This window comes from Protomyctophum parallelum (genome assembly GCF_964188405.1).
Source record: "Protomyctophum parallelum genome assembly, chromosome: 13".
In the NCBI taxonomy this organism is placed as follows: Eukaryota; Metazoa; Chordata; class Actinopteri; order Myctophiformes; family Myctophidae; genus Protomyctophum; species Protomyctophum parallelum.
The window spans coordinates 34,814,375-34,831,892 of record NC_139708.1 but is presented as its reverse complement, the minus strand read 5'-3'; the positions used below and the strand labels follow the sequence as shown (position 1 = coordinate 34,831,892).

The following is a 17,518-nucleotide window of genomic DNA, read 5'->3' as shown; positions in this document are numbered from 1 at the left end:
ATGAAGTGGTGAAATTCCCCCACAGGCATTCCTGAGATATCACATTCACAAGAATGAGACAGCTGGACGGGCTGACGGCTAACATAGCTGGGTACCGTCTGGCGTCGGCATAATAAATGTGTTACATGTCTCTTGAATATCATTGCTGTCGAGCAGAATCTCTATATTATAACCTTTCGCATTTTTTTCGCAAATGAACGCCCTACTTGATCATAATATAGCGACACACAAGCATCAATAGCAGATCTGCAAGCTTGAAGCGCAGCACAAAGCAGCATGTTTTGAGCTCGTTGTGGATCTGCTGCTTTGGAATTTGAACCCTGAAAAGTGAGTTTGACGTGAGGTTTGTCTGCATTGGAAGGTCTAAATTATAAAGTCAACATGATAATAAAAATAAATGAATCCAAACACCCACCATGATTACAATGGGTTACTCAAGAGAAGTCATTTGAGTCTTAAAGTATTGAACACTCCGTTTATTTTGTTAGTTACAATGCAACATTGTAGGAAAAGATTACAAAAGGTTTGATCATAGTCATACAGAGAGAAAAGGACTTTGTTGATGGCAGGTCTATAACGTTCTACATCACAGCATGCCAGCAGGCGCAGAGATGCACAATGGCATGAAGGTATGTGGAATTGTGCGAAATTGTAACTTCTATACACTTCAATACAAAGTACAGTATAAAATGCTGGTTTAAGTCTTTAAAAAAAAGAAAAAGAAAAAAAAATTGCACGGCCATTCAAGTAAACCAGTGCTACATTATAGCCACTGAACGAAAATAAAATTATCAAGTGACAATATAAATAGTTTGCATTGCTTTAAATAAGTGCTTTAAGTGGTATAAGCCCAAATTTCTACATATGGCGTACGAGAATGGTTATAAATGCTCTCTGTAAAAAAAAAACAGTAACCTACAGCTCTTGTGTCACGAAAACAAATAATTCATTAAGGGCTAGTTAGATTAATTTGTGATTTATGGAAAAGGGAAAATGTTCATTAAAGTATCTACATGATGGATTAGATGAGAGAACAGCTCACAGTATCAGTGATGATTACGCTGAGGTTTACAGCCATACGTTTACAACTACACATGATGTTACAGTATATGGCACCGAGTCTTATCAGGTCCGGGAACCATCAGCAGGTCCAAAAGGGTCCTTGGTGGTCTTTAACTCTTGAGTGTACAAAAATGGACGTTTGAGGGTCAATCTTGCTCCATTTGTACACTCAGAGTAGAGAATCTTACAGTCTACATTGGAAAGATAAATGCTTCCATAGCATATGTATGCTCAGAGGCATAATGTTCCATTTGGACCAGACATAGAGAAACAGTGATATAATGGTGCTGTGGTGCATTTGGTCCGCCGGTACAGTCTCTCTACAGGCCCATGTCGTGGTCACCAACACTCTGGCGGAGGTAGTCTTCATACAGCTTTTTCTGCAGAGATGGAGACATACGTTAACCCATTGAGACCCGACGCCCATTCTACAAATGTCTTGTAAATCCTAACAGTCTTTCATGGCAAGTACCACCAACATTTTGAGTGACTCTGGCAGCCACTCGAACCGTGGCACTGTCCATTCCAACCTCCGCATGCTGAGACGTGTCACCTCACCACCAGATGTCACTGCACCTCTTATTATGTGCCTGTTAAATGTTAGATCTCTCACAAACACTCTTTATTTGCAGAGATCTTATTATGTCATCAAATACAGATATATTCATGATTACAGAGTCATGGCTGGGTCCAGGTGATTCTCAAACTCTCAAGGAGACCTGCCCACCTGAGTTCATACTTTAACCACCCTAGATTGGGCCATGCCGGTGGTCTAGACTAGCAATAGTGTACACTGTACAGAAACATCATTAAATGCTCCCCTGTAGACTTGGCAGCTATTCCACTTTCAAATTATTTTGTTTTATTATTAATGGTAAGACCCCTATTTCATGTGCCTTAATTTACAGGCCACCAAAACGCGTGTTTTTATCAATTATTATGGCCCAGCATAACAGTGTTATCCTGATGGCCCGGGGACTACAATACCCACGTCTGCTGCCTTTCCTCCACTTTTGTAACGGATTCTTTATTAATCTTTATGAATCCTTTAACCTGACAGCACGTAAATGGTCCCACCCACAAATTGGGACACACCCTTGACCTTGTGCTCAACCATGGCGTCTCCCTGGTTAATTTGAATATTTTCCTCCCTCTGACCACAAAGCTTTATTTTTCCACACCATGCTGCCTCCTCCTGCTCCTCTGCCACGTATATCCTCCCGATCCCGGACATTCAACTCCAATTCCAGTCATCTCTTTCGTCAAGCTTTTCCAGCTACCACAGCCAACACCACCATGCACCCACCACTGTCAGTTGATGTTTTAGTTAACAGCACCTGCTCACATATTCTTGACTCTATTGCACCTTTTAAAATCAAATATGCCAAGCAAAAAGCCATGCTCTGGCAAAATGATCAGACCAGAGACATCAAAAGAAAATGCAGGAAGGCCGAACGAAATTGGAAGAAAAATAGACTCACCTCATCCCATGACCATCTCAGGGAATTGATGGCCAGTTATCATTCTGCAGTAAATGATGCCAGAAACAGATATTTTTCCAACCTCATCACCTCTCACTCCCACAATTCCAGAATTCTGTTTAAAGCAATTGACTCCGTAATCAGCCCACTACCCAGTCACCTCTGGAGGCCTCCTCAGAAAGGTGTGAGGAGTTCCTCCACCACTTCATCAATAAGACAGAATCTTCCCCCAGCTCCTAGAGCCCCCGATAACTTTCCACCACTACCGTCCCGCCTCACCTCATTTCAACAGATTTCACTAGCAACACTCCAACAGACATCACAAATTAAATCATCCTCATGCCCATTAGACTTCATTCCCACAAGAGGTCCTCGAAACGTTGATATTCTATCAATTTTAACCTGTTCCCTGGCCACAGGCGTTTTCCCAAGTAGCCTTAAACATGCCCTGATGCAGCCCCTACTGAAAAAGCCTTCCTTGGACCCCTCAATTTAAATAATTTTAGACCCATTTCAAAACTATCATTTTTATCTAACGTTTTAGAGAAAGTGGTTTCTAACCAATTGATTTCATACATGAATTTTAACTACTTTTGAAAAATTCCAATCTGGTTTCCACACCCTTCATAGAGACTATTATTTTAAAGGTCACAAATGACCCCTTGCTGCTCACTCTGGGGACTGCTCAGTTTTATTTCTTCTGGATCACAGCTCCGCTTTCGATACGGTTGATCACTACATTTTAATGTAGTGATCACTCTCCTGGCTGCGCTCCTACCTTACGGGTAGGAGTGCGTGTCAATCCTAGGACCACTCCTGTTCAGTATTTATATGCTTCCCATTGGCAACATCGTTCGCACCCATAATATAAACTTTCATTGTTACGCGAATACGCGGACGACACCCAGCTATACTTTCCATTAAAACCCGGCTCAGGCAACATGTCACCTCTTTTGGCCCGTCTCTGACATCAAAGACTGGATGACAGAATTTCCGTCAAAAACAATTTTATTCGGCCCCCCTACTTCAACCCTCCCATTACACTCACAACTTGTCTCCCTTTCCACAAATGTCACACCTGCAGCCCGTAATCTTGGGGTGATTTTTGACTCAGACTTAACTTTTAATAAACAGGTAACAGTTGTACAATCATGCTATTTCCAATTAAGAAATATTGCAAAAATCAAGCCTTTCCTATTAGCTCCGGACCTCGAGATAGTCATACATGCCCTCATTTCATCACGCCTCGACTACTGCAACCATCTACAGTTAATCCAAAATTCTGCTGCCCGACTGCTTACCAACACAAACAAAACGGGACCATATTACACCTGTACTTGCGACTCTCCACTGGCTGCCTGTGAGCGCCAGATGCGACTTCAAAATTTTACTCATTACATATAAAGCCCTAAATGGGCTGGCCCCTATATCTTCTAGATGTCCCCTCCTAAATCTGAACGCATCCTCAGATCATCGGATAAGGCCCTCCTTGAGGTCCCTAGAATGAACCTTGTCACCAGAGGTGATCGGGCCTTTGCCGCCCGGGCACCCAGATTATGGAATGCTCATGTAAGGTTAGCACTATCTGTGCCTGTGTTTAAGTCACTTTTTTTTTTTTTACTCATCTTTACAGTGTTTTTACCCCTTCTATAGATTTTTTACATATCCAACTTCTGCTATTTGTCTTTTCCTTTTGTTTCTCGTTTTAAAATAGCTTTTGACTGTGACTTGTTATGTTGTTGTGTACAGCACTTTGGAACCTTGTTTTGAAATGTGCTATATAAATAAAGTTCATTATCATTAAAATGTATTTGGCCGTGGAACGAAACCTGAAAGAACATATTTCTTTCACATAACATTGCTTCGGTTTATGGTCTGCACTCTGTAGCTAGCTACCCAAATGGAACGCCAAGTTGAATCAATGATGGATAATTTATGAAGATTGACCATCCCATTTGGAGCCACTAGAGGCGAAATAGTACATTATAATAGTACAAACAGATCCTATATTTACTGGTGCTAGATCCCGTGAGTGTGTTGCTGCCATGCTGGGACAGAGAAAGGTAGAAAATAAAGTAGATTTTCTTCCCCTTTCCCTGTCTGAAAAAAGCCATTTTAGTATGAAAGTCTTGGAAATGAAGTCTGCACCTGATCTGTGCATAGTCAGGGATCAACGTACAGAATAAGAATGACCGTCTGCACGTGCACAATAGGAAAAACATTTATGGCTTGTGGCGATCGGGTCCAGTGACCATGGAGCTAAAGAGAATGGTTCAGAAGCTGTGTTCACATTCACTCTACCATTGGAATTAATAGACTCCAACCTGCTTCCAGCCTCCTATAACGTAAAAGGCTAATACAGGAAGTAAACCGGATACGGCATGTATTTTTCTTTTAATCGTCTTGGGTTCAAATAACACTAAGCAAAAAAAGGTTGCAACTTGCAATACACCAATGCCACTTTTCACCATCATCATGGCTTTGCTCTGATTCTCAACTTTTTTTAGCCTAACTCTGTAAGTGTTTGTTAGTAAATGTATAAAATATCAAAATGTTATGTAAACACACCTTTTTGGTCTTGACCACATCCTGCACATACTCCAGTTTCTGTTGCAGCTGTCTTTTCTGTTTGCCTGACAGAGTGGGTTGAGTCCTGCACAAAGTGGGAGAAGATGCTTTAATTGATTGAATACTTTTTTAATTAACAGTTTGCAAGGACAGGCACAGGGATATACAGTACAATACAAGGTCTGCTAAAAGGACGAAACCAGAAAAGCCTTTTGGCTTGTTTCCATTGGTAGCTCAAAATGTCCAAGAATACATAGATTAAAGCAAAATAAATAAGTTTGTATGACCATGCCCTAATGCGTGGTTTGTGAAACAGTGTGAAAGGAGCCACCACCACACTAGTGTTTCCGAAACAATTAACATATGTAAAAATGATGATGCTTTAGTAACATTGTTCCTGCTGTTCCTACCTGAAGGACCAGCGTGCAAGGAGGAGCAGGAGGAAGGAGAGGAGAACCATCCCACCACATCCGTACAGCTGCTGCTCCACAGACAGGGAGTCGAACACACGCACCACTGGAGCCTGCACAGAGGAACATGATCCATTACATCCGCTACTGCGCACACACACACACATCCACTACTGCACACACACACACACACACACACATCCACTACTGCGCACACACACACACACACATCCACTACTGCGCGCACACACACACACACACACACACACACATCCGCTACTGCACATGCACACACACAGCCGCTACTGCGCACACACACATCTACTACTGCACACACACACACACACACACATCCGCTACTGCGCACACACACACACACACATCCACTACTGCACACACACACACACACACACCTAAATGGTCATATACACTACAAACACTAGCTGATCTACAAGCTCATAAGATGGTCTATTTTCATTATTAGGGGGGGGGGGAATCATGAGGCGGTATAAGATAATGGTGACATTGATTGTAAAATAATGGTGTCCAATAATGTTAAACAATAGAAACACAATGAAACCGTTAATCAACCATTGTTTGAGCGACAATGGGCTCTATGCACACACGCCATTTTGGAAAGACCTTGGGCCGCTTCCTGGTGTTACTGCTGATACTAATGAAACTCTGTTCCATTCTGGTCAAACAGAGCCAGGGTGCTGCTATTGTGCGTGTTGGCTCAATGGAAACACACCAGTGGATCCGTGAGAGGGTTCCAAATGGCCCCGTACAGGTGTGCAACTCTCAGTTATGGGGGTCCTTGAAATAAAAAAGTTTGAGAACCACTGCACACTAAATGGAACAGAGCCTTAATTAGTAACACCGGTAACAAGGCCCGGAAGTAGGAAGAGTTATTATGTGTGCATATAGGCTATAGCCCATTCATCGTCGAATAAACATACATAAATGGTCGACACAGCCGTATCGCCGAACTCACCAGGTAGAGTGAGAGAGCGTCCGTGCCGTGGTCTCCCAGCGCCATCTCCAGCAGTTCTCGGGACAGGTTCCCCAGGACCAGCAGGAGCATGAGGCACAGCGGCACACTGAAACCCAGCAGGCCCAAGAAGCAGCCCTTGCAGCGCGACCGCCGGTTCTCAACACTGGTCTGCCTGGCGGGGGGAGGGAGGGGACATGGTCATGGTCAAGGGCATGGCCTGAGGGAGGTTGTTAGAAGCAGTGGCATTACTGTCCTGTTGCAAACTTTGGAAGCCAACCATAGCCAATCAGGTTGAAATATGAAAATATATGACAGATCTGTCTTGATCACATAACTATAGAGATAATGTGTACCGTTTTGTGTGAGGTTTGGACAAAACCTGTAGGGGTAATATGAAACAAATTAGTTACCGGTATTAAGTTTAGCAAAGATTGGCCTGCTGGAAGTGCTATAACATGCGGAAAGAATTGGGGCAGATGTTCTCTCTTAGCCTCCAGGGAGTGTGTGTGCAAGGAAAGTGTGATTCAGAATCGTTGATAATAAGAATTGCAATCTTTAACCGTTTGTGCCACACTGTAAGCTTGTACATCCATCTTTGAACATTCTTTAAAAAAAATCTTGAAAGTGTCTTTAAAAAAAATCTTGAAAGTGTGAGAACCACTGTTTTAGAAGGCATTTGTAGAATCAGCCTCAGGTCTTTCTTAATGGGTACCGTTAAATGAATGGATGTTTTCCCTAACAGCCCTACTGTAGTTACCTGTCCTCGTAGAGGGTGTTTGCGATGGCGTCATTAATGAGCTCACAGTCCTTCTCCAGGGAGTTGAGTGTGTTCTGGACAGTCTGGTTGATGGTCTTCTCCACAGTGCGACACACCTCCTCTATCTGGTTCACACAGCGACTGGGCTGTGGGCAGCAACAAACATTTAATTGAGACACTTTCAGCTAAGATTAAAGGACAACTTTAGTTTTTTTCAACCAAGGTTCATGTTTTAGTTTGTTATTAGATAAAGTAAAAGATGAGTGTTAATCTTTTTTCATTTGCTGCTTTCTTTCGTTTTAGGGATTTTAGCTGTTTTTGACAGGGGGGTGGGAGCATTTGAGCATGGGGCTAAATATGCATTTTTTAACACAATTTTATGGTGATTTATTTTTTTATGGTTTACTATAGTCCTAATAAACGCCAGGAAATTACATCTGGCCACAGAAGATCACAGGATCTACTGAATGTGAAGGTAGCCTACTGGGGGAAGGCTTATACTGTGTGTATAGGCTCAATATGTCAGTTTGTCACATTCAATAGATCCTGTGATCTTTTGTGGCCAGATGTAATTTCCTGGCGTTTATTAGGACTATAGTAAACCATAAAAAAATAAATCACCATCAAATTGTGTTAAGAAATACATATTTAGCCCCATGCTGGAATGCCCCCGCCCCCCTGTCAAAAACTGCTAAAATCCCTAAAACGAAAGAAAGCAGCAAATGAAAGAAAATGAACACTCATCTTTTAGTTTCTCTAATAACAACCTAAAACATGAACATTGGTTGAAAAAAACTAAAGTTGTCCTTTAACCATTTACCATTTATTGCAATGATATGGCATTTAGTTTGGCGGTGTGGCTCTGCTCATGTGATATTTCAGATTACCTGTGCAACATACACAAGGGGGAGAGAGAGAGAGAGAGAGAGAGAGAGAGAGAGAGTCTTCATTTACTTTTAAGTATAGTAAGTTTGTATACTATAGTTTATATCATCTCTGTTGGGTGGAAACCTCATTATGTCCAAACCTCCAGAATTCAAATTTGAAAATAGCAAACATAGGAGTGGATCTTCTATTTTTTTGTGACACACAAAGTTAGAATATGGAGACAAGAGGTGTATAGGCTCTATTGAGTGTTTGGGTCAGCCCAGTGGCACATCTACCTACCTTGTTGGGGTTAGGGATGTAGATAGTGGGCATGTCAAAGCCATCTACCTACCTTGCTGGGGTTAGGGATGTAGATAGTGGGCATGTCAAAGCCATCTACCTACCTTGCTGGGGTTAGGGATGTAGATAGTGGGCATGTCAAAGCCATCTACCTACCTTGTTGGGGTTAGGGATGTAGATAGTGGGCATGTCAAAGCCATCTACCTACCTTGCTGGGGTTAGGGATGTAGATAGTGGGCATGTCAAAGCCATCTACCTACCTTGTTGGGGTTAGGGATGTAGATAGTGGGCATGTCAAAGCCATCTACCTACCTTGCTGGGGTTAGGGATGTAGATAGTGGGCATGTCAAAGCCATCTACCTACCTTGCTGGGGTTAGGGATGTAGATAGTGGGCATGTCAAAGCCACACTTGTTGAGTCCCGGCCGCTTACACAGCTCTTGAACAATCTGCATCATCACTCTCTGAGAGAGCCAGTCACAAAACAGGGGGGGAAAAAAAGGAGAAAGAAAAAATATGTTAAAGGCCCAATCCATAGGATCACCGATTGGTCAGGGATTAGTGAAGCAGAAATAAATGATTGGTGAAAGATACATAATAGACTATAATATCCCCATACCGTGGCAAATACCTGGTGAAGAAACTAATGAGGAAAAGGCGTAATTGTGTAATGTGTCTTAGTGGTTATGGGCTAGGCCACATACAGTAAAACCCTGTGTTCATTTTAACTCCATTTGGTACCAGTTGTACGTTCTCTTCTCACAGCGTAAAATTCAAGCGGTAATCTAATCTGCCAACAGGCCTTAGATGTTGCGTATGAGGTTCAGGTAGTACTACTTGTCATCAGTAGGTGTCCTACCTGACACCAGGGTCTAACGTTCAACGTTACTGGAACTACTATTACTACTAATAAGAATCATCATATTAGAACTGGGATTTAACTGTATGTCACAGGTCAAGCCAGTGAGGGGGGGTATTAATTATTAGTGAGTCTCTTTTCCAGTCAGGATACTTCTAAATGATTCATCAAAGCAAGGGAGTGGCCACCAGCCAGAATGCCGTTAACATTTTGATCTAGGGCTACAAGAAGCGATTATGTACTTTAGAAATTGTTTAATTGAATAATAGCCCATTTACAAGATCACAACACACCTTTTACCTATCGATTATCGATTATTTTTCACAATCAATTAAATTGATTTGTTTGATTAACTATTGCACCCATGGCGCTGTGTGTGTGTGTGTGTGTGTGTGTGTACTGTACCTGTCTGTCAGACTCTCCTCCGGCCTCGTCGGCCTTGCTGAGGTAGAAGCGGAGGCGGTCGCCGTGCTTCTCGTTGAGGGCCTCCACTATGTTGAGCGTGCGCTTGCACAGCGCCTGGCCCATGGGGTCGAAGAACACCAGGATCAGCTCACACAGCTCACCTAAAGAGTGAGAAGAGACGGGGGTCACCACTCACCAATATGTCCGTACACGGACAAATCTGTTGATTTTCTGTTTTACACACCATTATAATGTTCCTATTTTGATACAGTAAAACCCAATTACTGAATGCCAAGTCTACAGGTTTTCTTCAGAATATGTATAACACGATTATGACATTAGGAGTCCACTAGTACTAGTGGTTCTCAAATGTTTATTTGCAAAGACCCCCTTAACTCTGACAGCGTTATTTGAACACTCTCCTTTAGCGATTAATAAAATGACAAGACTTACCCATTGGAATGCATAGATAATTTGCATGTGAACGCATGTTATGAACAGCATGAGTACCTTTAACTGGGAAATCAGGTCAAATTCACATCCTTCACACACCCCAGTTTGCAAACAAAAAGCCTGGCAACTACAAAATCAAAAGCCATTGCCATGTTATATTTTACTTTACTTGAGTATTTAAGATTTCCACTACATTTCAGATACTTTTACACCATTATATTTATTTCAAAAGTTTAGTTACTTTGTAGATTTTTGATTATTATCTGTATTGATGCCGATACTTTTGTACTTTTTGCTCAAGTACATTTTGACTTCTACTTGTAACACTATATCTACATTGCGGTATTGATACTTTTACTCAAGTAAAACATGCGAGTGCTTATTCCATCACAGATTCTATTAGCCCACAGACCCACCTAGCCACATGACGGCCTTGTCCACATCAAAGGGATACTTCATGTCACCGTCCACCAGACCTGGCGTGTCCACGAACGTCACCAGGCTGAAGCGCTTCTGCCGTGATGTGCAGATCTCCGTGCTCAGGTACTCCGACACGCCTATGTGGCATAAAGCAACAAGAAAATCTCAGGGCTGAAAATGTAATGGCGTTTGGGCTTTTGTCATTCACCGCTGTTCTACTGTACATGCAGCCAACCAGTCGGTTGCGGAAGTCGCAGGTTGAGGCTTTAATCTTTGCTTTATTGACATTATTGAGACAGTTCATGTTTTATGTAAGATGCTTCTAAACGTGTATTCTATTGCTAGTACAAAATGACAGATCTACAAGAGCTTTTTTTTCTTCTTTTTAGGCACAAGGTTATTGATTGCATTTGTAATCATTAGAACAGTAATGCTCGCCCAGGCCGTAGCGTAACGGTCTGGGCACCGGACTGGTGATCCAGTCGCGGTGTGCCGCGGGTTCGACTCCCGGACCCGACACGGCCTTTACCGCATGTCATCCCCCCATCTCTCTCCCGTTTCCTGTCAGCCTACTTTCTATCACTTGAAAAAAATCAATAAAGGCGTAAGCCGCGAAAAAAAAAAAAGAACAGTAATGCTCCAATTACACCACAGCAGATAGAAAGTCCTTGCATTTGTGTCGTGCTTGCGATCGTAACAATTTTGTCACAGCAAGGGAAAAGATTAAAAGAATGCCACTACTGTAAACACAATGTGGGAATTAGTGACTGGAGTGCAGAAGACTCCCTCACCTTTGAATTCTTGCATAGGCTTGAAGTGTGGATATAGATGAAGGGTGGCATTTCCCTAAAAGACAAACACAGCCAGGTAAAGCCAAGCCTCATACAGTACGCAATGCAAGGGCAACGCCTGATTTATACCTTGTTGTTTGCAGGTGTAGCGCACCGGAAACACCTGATGTACAAGCTGTGAGCTACATCATGTAGCACGTTGAGATGTGAACTTCCCGATACTGATACTCATCAGTCAATACAGAGTACCGTTTAAAAAAGATCTAGGACAGTGGTTCTCAAAGTGGGGTCCAGGGACTCTCAGGGTTCCTTGAGGCGGTTAGAAATGGACCACACAGGTCTGTAACTCTGACAGTTATGGGGGTCCTTGAAATGTAAAAGTTTGAGAACCACTGATCTAGTAGCCTGACCTAAGCAGAGACATTTCTGGTCTAGAGGGGCGGGTCGCGCCTCAGAAATGCGCGCACCCTGATTGGATCTCATCGTTCTGTCCGTCACCCCCGGCCCCTCCTCTCCCCCCTAGTGCAGCGCTACGTCACATCATTTAGAGCGACGCCCACCCGGAAGGGTTGACTCCCACTTTTAGACTGGTTCAGCCCACGGCTTTTTCCAGGCTTTCATCTTTCGCGCAGACGAAATGAAAGCCTGGGTATCGAGGCTACTGATCTAGTAATAAATACAAAAAAGAAAAGAAAAAAAAAAATATATATATATATATATAAACAGTAGTAGTGCAACATCAACTGAAGCATTCAAAATACTAAATAATTGATTACTGTAAATTACATATCATGTAATAAATTATGTGGAATGGGACAGACTGGCATACTCACCAATACCAGTATTTTAGGCAGTATTGGCAGCTTTTCATAACAAATGAGAATGTTAACAAGAGAGGCATAGCAGTCAAACGGTGGTTGACAGACGCTTTAGGGATCCATACAACGATAAAATAACTGAAAAACTATGAAATGTTAGTAAAAGTGTAATATCAGTAATGCTGTACTCACTGTGAGAGATTCTCTCTTGCGGCCACTAGTAACAAAGCTGAAACCTTGGGTCTCTATAGCAACGCCAGTGCGTTGGATGTGCTCTTCGACATACCTGGCAAAAAAAGAACACACAAGACACCTTAAGCCATGGGTTCTCAACTTGGGGGTCGGTTGTTTTTAGTTTAACTTTGTGATGCATTTTCTCTATTATAGAACAATGAATTGGTTTGAAATATGTAAACAAACAGCACCGTTTTAATGACATCCATATTTTCTGCATGTCATTACTGTATGCAGTAACTGAGTATGCGTTTTCAAAGATTGTAAAAATAGCAGAGTAGATCTGCCTCAATGTGTCAGAACACGACACATTCTGAGCTTTTAGGTAATTTCTTCCCTGGCCCGTTCTGGTGTCGCTGAAAACAAGTTGCAAAAAGGTAGGCTGCATTTCCAGTTGAGCTAGCTACAGTTTGGCTTTGCTGCGTTATTGTTTTAGAGGTGTGTTTGCACTTCTTTTTAATTGCCTTGTCAAATGTCAATGTGTAGCATATTGATTTTACTTTGCATGATCCGACTGAGTGAAGCCAAGTGACCAGTATGTCTGGCCATTGGACGTGTGCTGTTGTTGGTTGTCAGTCAAAGCAACAACTTTGCATTGTCTTCCTAGAGTAAGTGAGGAAAAATGCATTTCATATATAGCCTTGCCTACACATGCATGCAAATGGTCAAGATCAGGACGACCACAGCAGGAGATAAGTAGAACAGAGTGCAAAGACAATTTATAGTATTCTGGTAATTGTGTGCGCTACAGTGCTTGCTGCCATGAACACAGCCCTCCATTGACAGTAGTCGTTAACAGTCATCTTATCTGTAAAGCAATCACTGAGAATCATCACTAGCAAGTTAATACAAATCGGCTGTCGGGTGGAAATCTATGTCCAAAACTGTTAACTTTTCAGGATTTGAATTCAATTTCAAAAGCTAAAAAAGTAGCAGATCTACAAGCTCAAATGTATCGCTTTGTGGAGCGTTTCGAACTTGCAGATCTGCTACTTTTGTAGCCGCAATTTGCAACTCTAGATTTTTTTATAATGGGATGAATCTAGAGTTGCAATACCCTCCATTGACTCCCCACTCATCCAATTTGGTTTGCGATGTTAAACTCACCAACATTGCAGCTGTAGTCCAAGCTTGAATTATCCTCTTTCAATCTGCCGAGCTTTTTTTTCATAAAAATCCACCGTAGAGTTTATGAGCTACTTTCTGTCAAGACATCCTCTGCAGGTGATTATTTTTCTAAGTGTTGCAGTTTGGAAGCACTCGTTTTTGTTAACGGGTCGCGCTGCTGCCTCCTGCATTATGTGCAAATTCGAAACAGGTGGTACGCAGGACCGTTCAGTGACATACGACGAGTGCTTCCAAACTCCAGCAAAAAGAATCACCAGCACAGAATTTCTTGACAGAAAGTAGCTCATACCATGTCTACGGTGGATTTTTTATGAAAAACAAGCTCGGCAGATTGAAAGAGGCGTTTGGACTACAGCTGCAACGTTTGTGAGTTTAACGTCGTTTAAGACAAGCAGATCGCAAACCAAATTGGTTGAGTGGGGAGTCAATGGAGGGTATTGCAACTCTAGATTCATCCCATTATTAAAAAATCTACATTTTTTTGCGGCTACTACTTTTGATGCTTTTGTGTGACACAGTGGTGTAATCAAGGACAAGTAGTAGGGCATTCATTTACATAAAAACACAAAAAACGTGAAAACATGGAGATGAGGTTTTCTGCCCCACCCCTGACAGGGATGAAATTCAACTATATCTTATTTGTGTGTCATGATGATGTCTCTGTGGTGCTGCGTTTGAACACTGCTGACAGAACACAAGTTAGGGAGAACGATTATGGTTGTTGATATTACCAGTTGATGAAGGAGCTCTTGCCAGCCGAATGGTTGCCCATCAACATGACCGTGATCTTTTTCCTGGGTGGCAGCAACTTCACACCTACAGACTGGGCAACTGTGATCAGCCCTAGAAGAACACGAACACTCAACACTGTCACTTTTTGTTATTTATTTACCCAGGGTAGTAGCTGAGCAGCACTACGTGTTCATTTACAGCAACGCCCTGCACACATACTGATAGACATTAAATTAAAACCTGGGAGCTGACAGCTGAGCTGACCAGTACAACAACACTCTTATACGTATTGTTGGCCACTGAGCAGCTTCACTGGAGCAGTTGGGGCCTGGGTTCAGTGCCTTGCTCCCAGCACGGAAAGTTTCAACACGAAAACTGTCATTTCTCGACCGTTTCAGACGCGAAGGCTCGTCGGAACCGGGCCGGCCCCCTGGCCATGTTCCTGGGGTGCCTTGCCTCAAATGTCAAAACCCTAAACCCATATATTGTTGCACAACAAAACAGCGAAAACAGACAGTCTTATATAAACCTCACAAGTCACAATGAGTCGCATTTCATCATGGTGCTTTCTTAGATCTACTATTTGGGTTAATAAAATACAATAATAAATTAAACGTTTCAAAAGTTTTAGGGGAAATGTGCATGCTGAAATAGGCATGCCAGTGTGACTGTGCACGTAGTTATGGTAATATCCTTTAAGAAAGTTGTGGCAGTAGGGCTAGTAGCAGTAAAGATAGTGTATGTGACTTTACAAGGTGTGCCAACTGTGCTGATTATCCAAGTCTCTGAGTGGACCTGGAGTGGACTCAGAAGCTATAGGCTTAAATTCAGACTTAATTTGGGCTTCTGTTATCCAGCATGTAATGCTCTGGTCTGGTCCATAGCTCCAATGTCGTTGCCAAGGCATTAGAGCTGTATAGACCAGAGCTACCTGTATCTTTAGATATAAAAGAGGTCATTCAAGTGCAGTTGGGTGAATGTACAGCTAGAAGAGCCCAACATGTGAAGTGAAGTCAGCCAAACATGACAACATCACCCCCCCGGAGCATCACTCAATGCCAGCCAGCTAAACCAGTTTAGTTCAAGCCGGTGGCCCAGGCTTGCCTTTATTCTCGTCTTGCCTGTCCTGTCTGGATCAAAAGTGACAGTGTCTTACAACCCAAACGGTTGTACTGTAAACGTTGCTTTGACTGTACCGTTATTTGAATAACTAAATCCCTCCAACTTCATCATACAACACAAAACAGGATGAATTAGCATTGCTAATAGCTAGCAGGCAGTGTTGCAGCTGTTGCCAGGTCTTGCGAGAGAAATATACCAGGTTTATTAATAAAAGCCCAAAATAAGTAACCTATTGGGTTCACCGGGAGTGGACCGTGGACGTGGAAGGATTAAGGAGTGGGCAAAATAAATACATATGCATTTGGGTCAGGGTGTCCTCGACATGAAATTGTTTGAGAACCACTGGTTTAAATAATAAATAAATAAAAGGAAACTAGCCCAAATAAGATAAGCAAAGATAAGCAACCGCCCCATTTCCCCTCACTGTATATGTATCTTTTCCCTTTTTGCTTCCTATATGATGAATTCCTGTTCTGTTCTTTAGCTACATAGAAGTGTCTATTTGTATGTCTCTAAATGTTTTGATGAATTGAACAATGTGGACCCTGTTGTAAACAAGTGTAATGCTTAATTGGGTCGTCCACTCACAGTTAACAGTCTTTGTATTGAGTTTGTGCTTAAAATGTACTGTAAATTCTACAAACTGTTAATAAATATTCCAATCAATCAATCAAAGCACTTTAGAAACAAGCACCAAAAAACAAACCACAAGCGAAAAAAATAGCGCAACTTGGTCGCTTATAATAAGCAGACATGGCAACCCTGGTAGCATAACGTTTGGCTAATCCAAACATTCTTGAGCGATTAGCCTTGACTCTAGTCCGCATCAACACGTCAGAGCTTCATAGAGAGAAGTGCCACACATACACCGACAGCCCTGTGTGTGTCATCAGAATCAGATAACGGACAGTTCAACGGCAACATTTAAGTCATTGCCAAACGAAACCCCTTTAGCTCGAGAGACCCAGAAGAGAAATGTGATGTTTCTCCCCCCCCCCCGGGAACCCAAACTTGTGACAATAGCTCACAACAAGCTCACAACGCGTCGCATCGAGACACGACTTGAGCTTGTAGATCGGCTATTATCACTCGTTAATAACAGTACATTAGATAATGTTATGTACAGTATACACACGCGCACACACAATAGTGGCAGAGACTCACCGCTGTCTGCATCGGTGTACAGCTGGTGACAGTCCCGTAAAATGCGCTCGTCGCAGGACACGCTGGCACTCACCGCCTCGGCGTTCGCAGCGCTTCGGCTCTTAATTTTTCCGGACATCGTTGGTGATGTTTTATATCAAAGTCTGTCAGGTTAAATTGCTACGGGTTCACTTAGCTATCATTAAAAAAAGATGATGGCGACGAAGAGAAAGGAGATGTGGGACCTGAGAGCGACGACGGGCTGTGCCGTGCGTAGTTTGAATCAACCCGGTCCGTTTAGTGGAGACGTCATCAACGGGCCACGTCGTCTACTTTAACGGTATTTTAGCAAAGGCCGCTGGGTAATGTAGTGTACTTTATATGTTTATTATAGTTTTCTAGTTTTTAGTTCGATTGACAAAGTGGTTTCACAGAATGCAGAATGAAGCACAAGTAATGTCAATACAATTTTGCACATCGAACTGCACTTGATTCTCTCTCTCTCACTCTCCCTCTACCTTTTCAAATAGCGCCTCACTACAATATTGCCAAAGTCATTTGGGGTCCGATTTCTAGGCTATGTATTGCTTCAATTAGTATGATATTATGAATAGAACAATGGCCTATTCATTGAATAGCATTATTAAGCCAGTGTATTATGTGACTCATGTTCTTGTATGTAAAGCAGTGGTTCTCAAAGTGAGGTCCGGGGACCCCAGCCCCAGGGGAACTTTGGATTGGGGAGGCTCCAGGAATCCCAGCGAAATTAGTTAATACGTAGCATCATATTTTGAAAAAAGTATAGGATATAGATTTTCATTTAATACAAATTTTCCCTTCTGGAGGCCCCTGGCACAAAACCTTTTCAGATGAGGTATCTGACTGTGGCCATATAGCACACACATAAATTATATTTTGAGTGGTGCAACCACTCCAAGCAACAGCTTTGTCCCTGAGACTATATGAGACTATGAG

The 17,518-nt window shown here is 42.4% G+C and overlaps 1 protein-coding gene across 1 annotated transcript; it reads right to left on the bottom strand.

The window, feature by feature from the left end:
* Positions 1 to 461: 461 nt before the first annotated feature.
* Positions 462 to 16,840, bottom strand: LOC310869223 (uncharacterized protein). Its single transcript, XM_083779847.1, has 12 exons — positions 16,565 to 16,840; positions 14,278 to 14,389; positions 12,377 to 12,470; positions 11,367 to 11,421; positions 10,572 to 10,712; positions 9,703 to 9,863; positions 8,804 to 8,902; positions 7,273 to 7,418; positions 6,516 to 6,687; positions 5,522 to 5,634; positions 5,112 to 5,196; positions 462 to 1,442 (listed from the first exon to the last, which is right to left on the bottom strand). The coding sequence occupies exons 1-12, from the start codon at positions 16,680 to 16,682 to the stop codon at positions 1,383 to 1,385; spliced, it is 1,356 nt and encodes a 451-aa protein (XP_083635973.1). The 5' UTR covers positions 16,683 to 16,840; the 3' UTR covers positions 462 to 1,382.
* Positions 16,841 to 17,518: the final 678 nt, after the last annotated feature.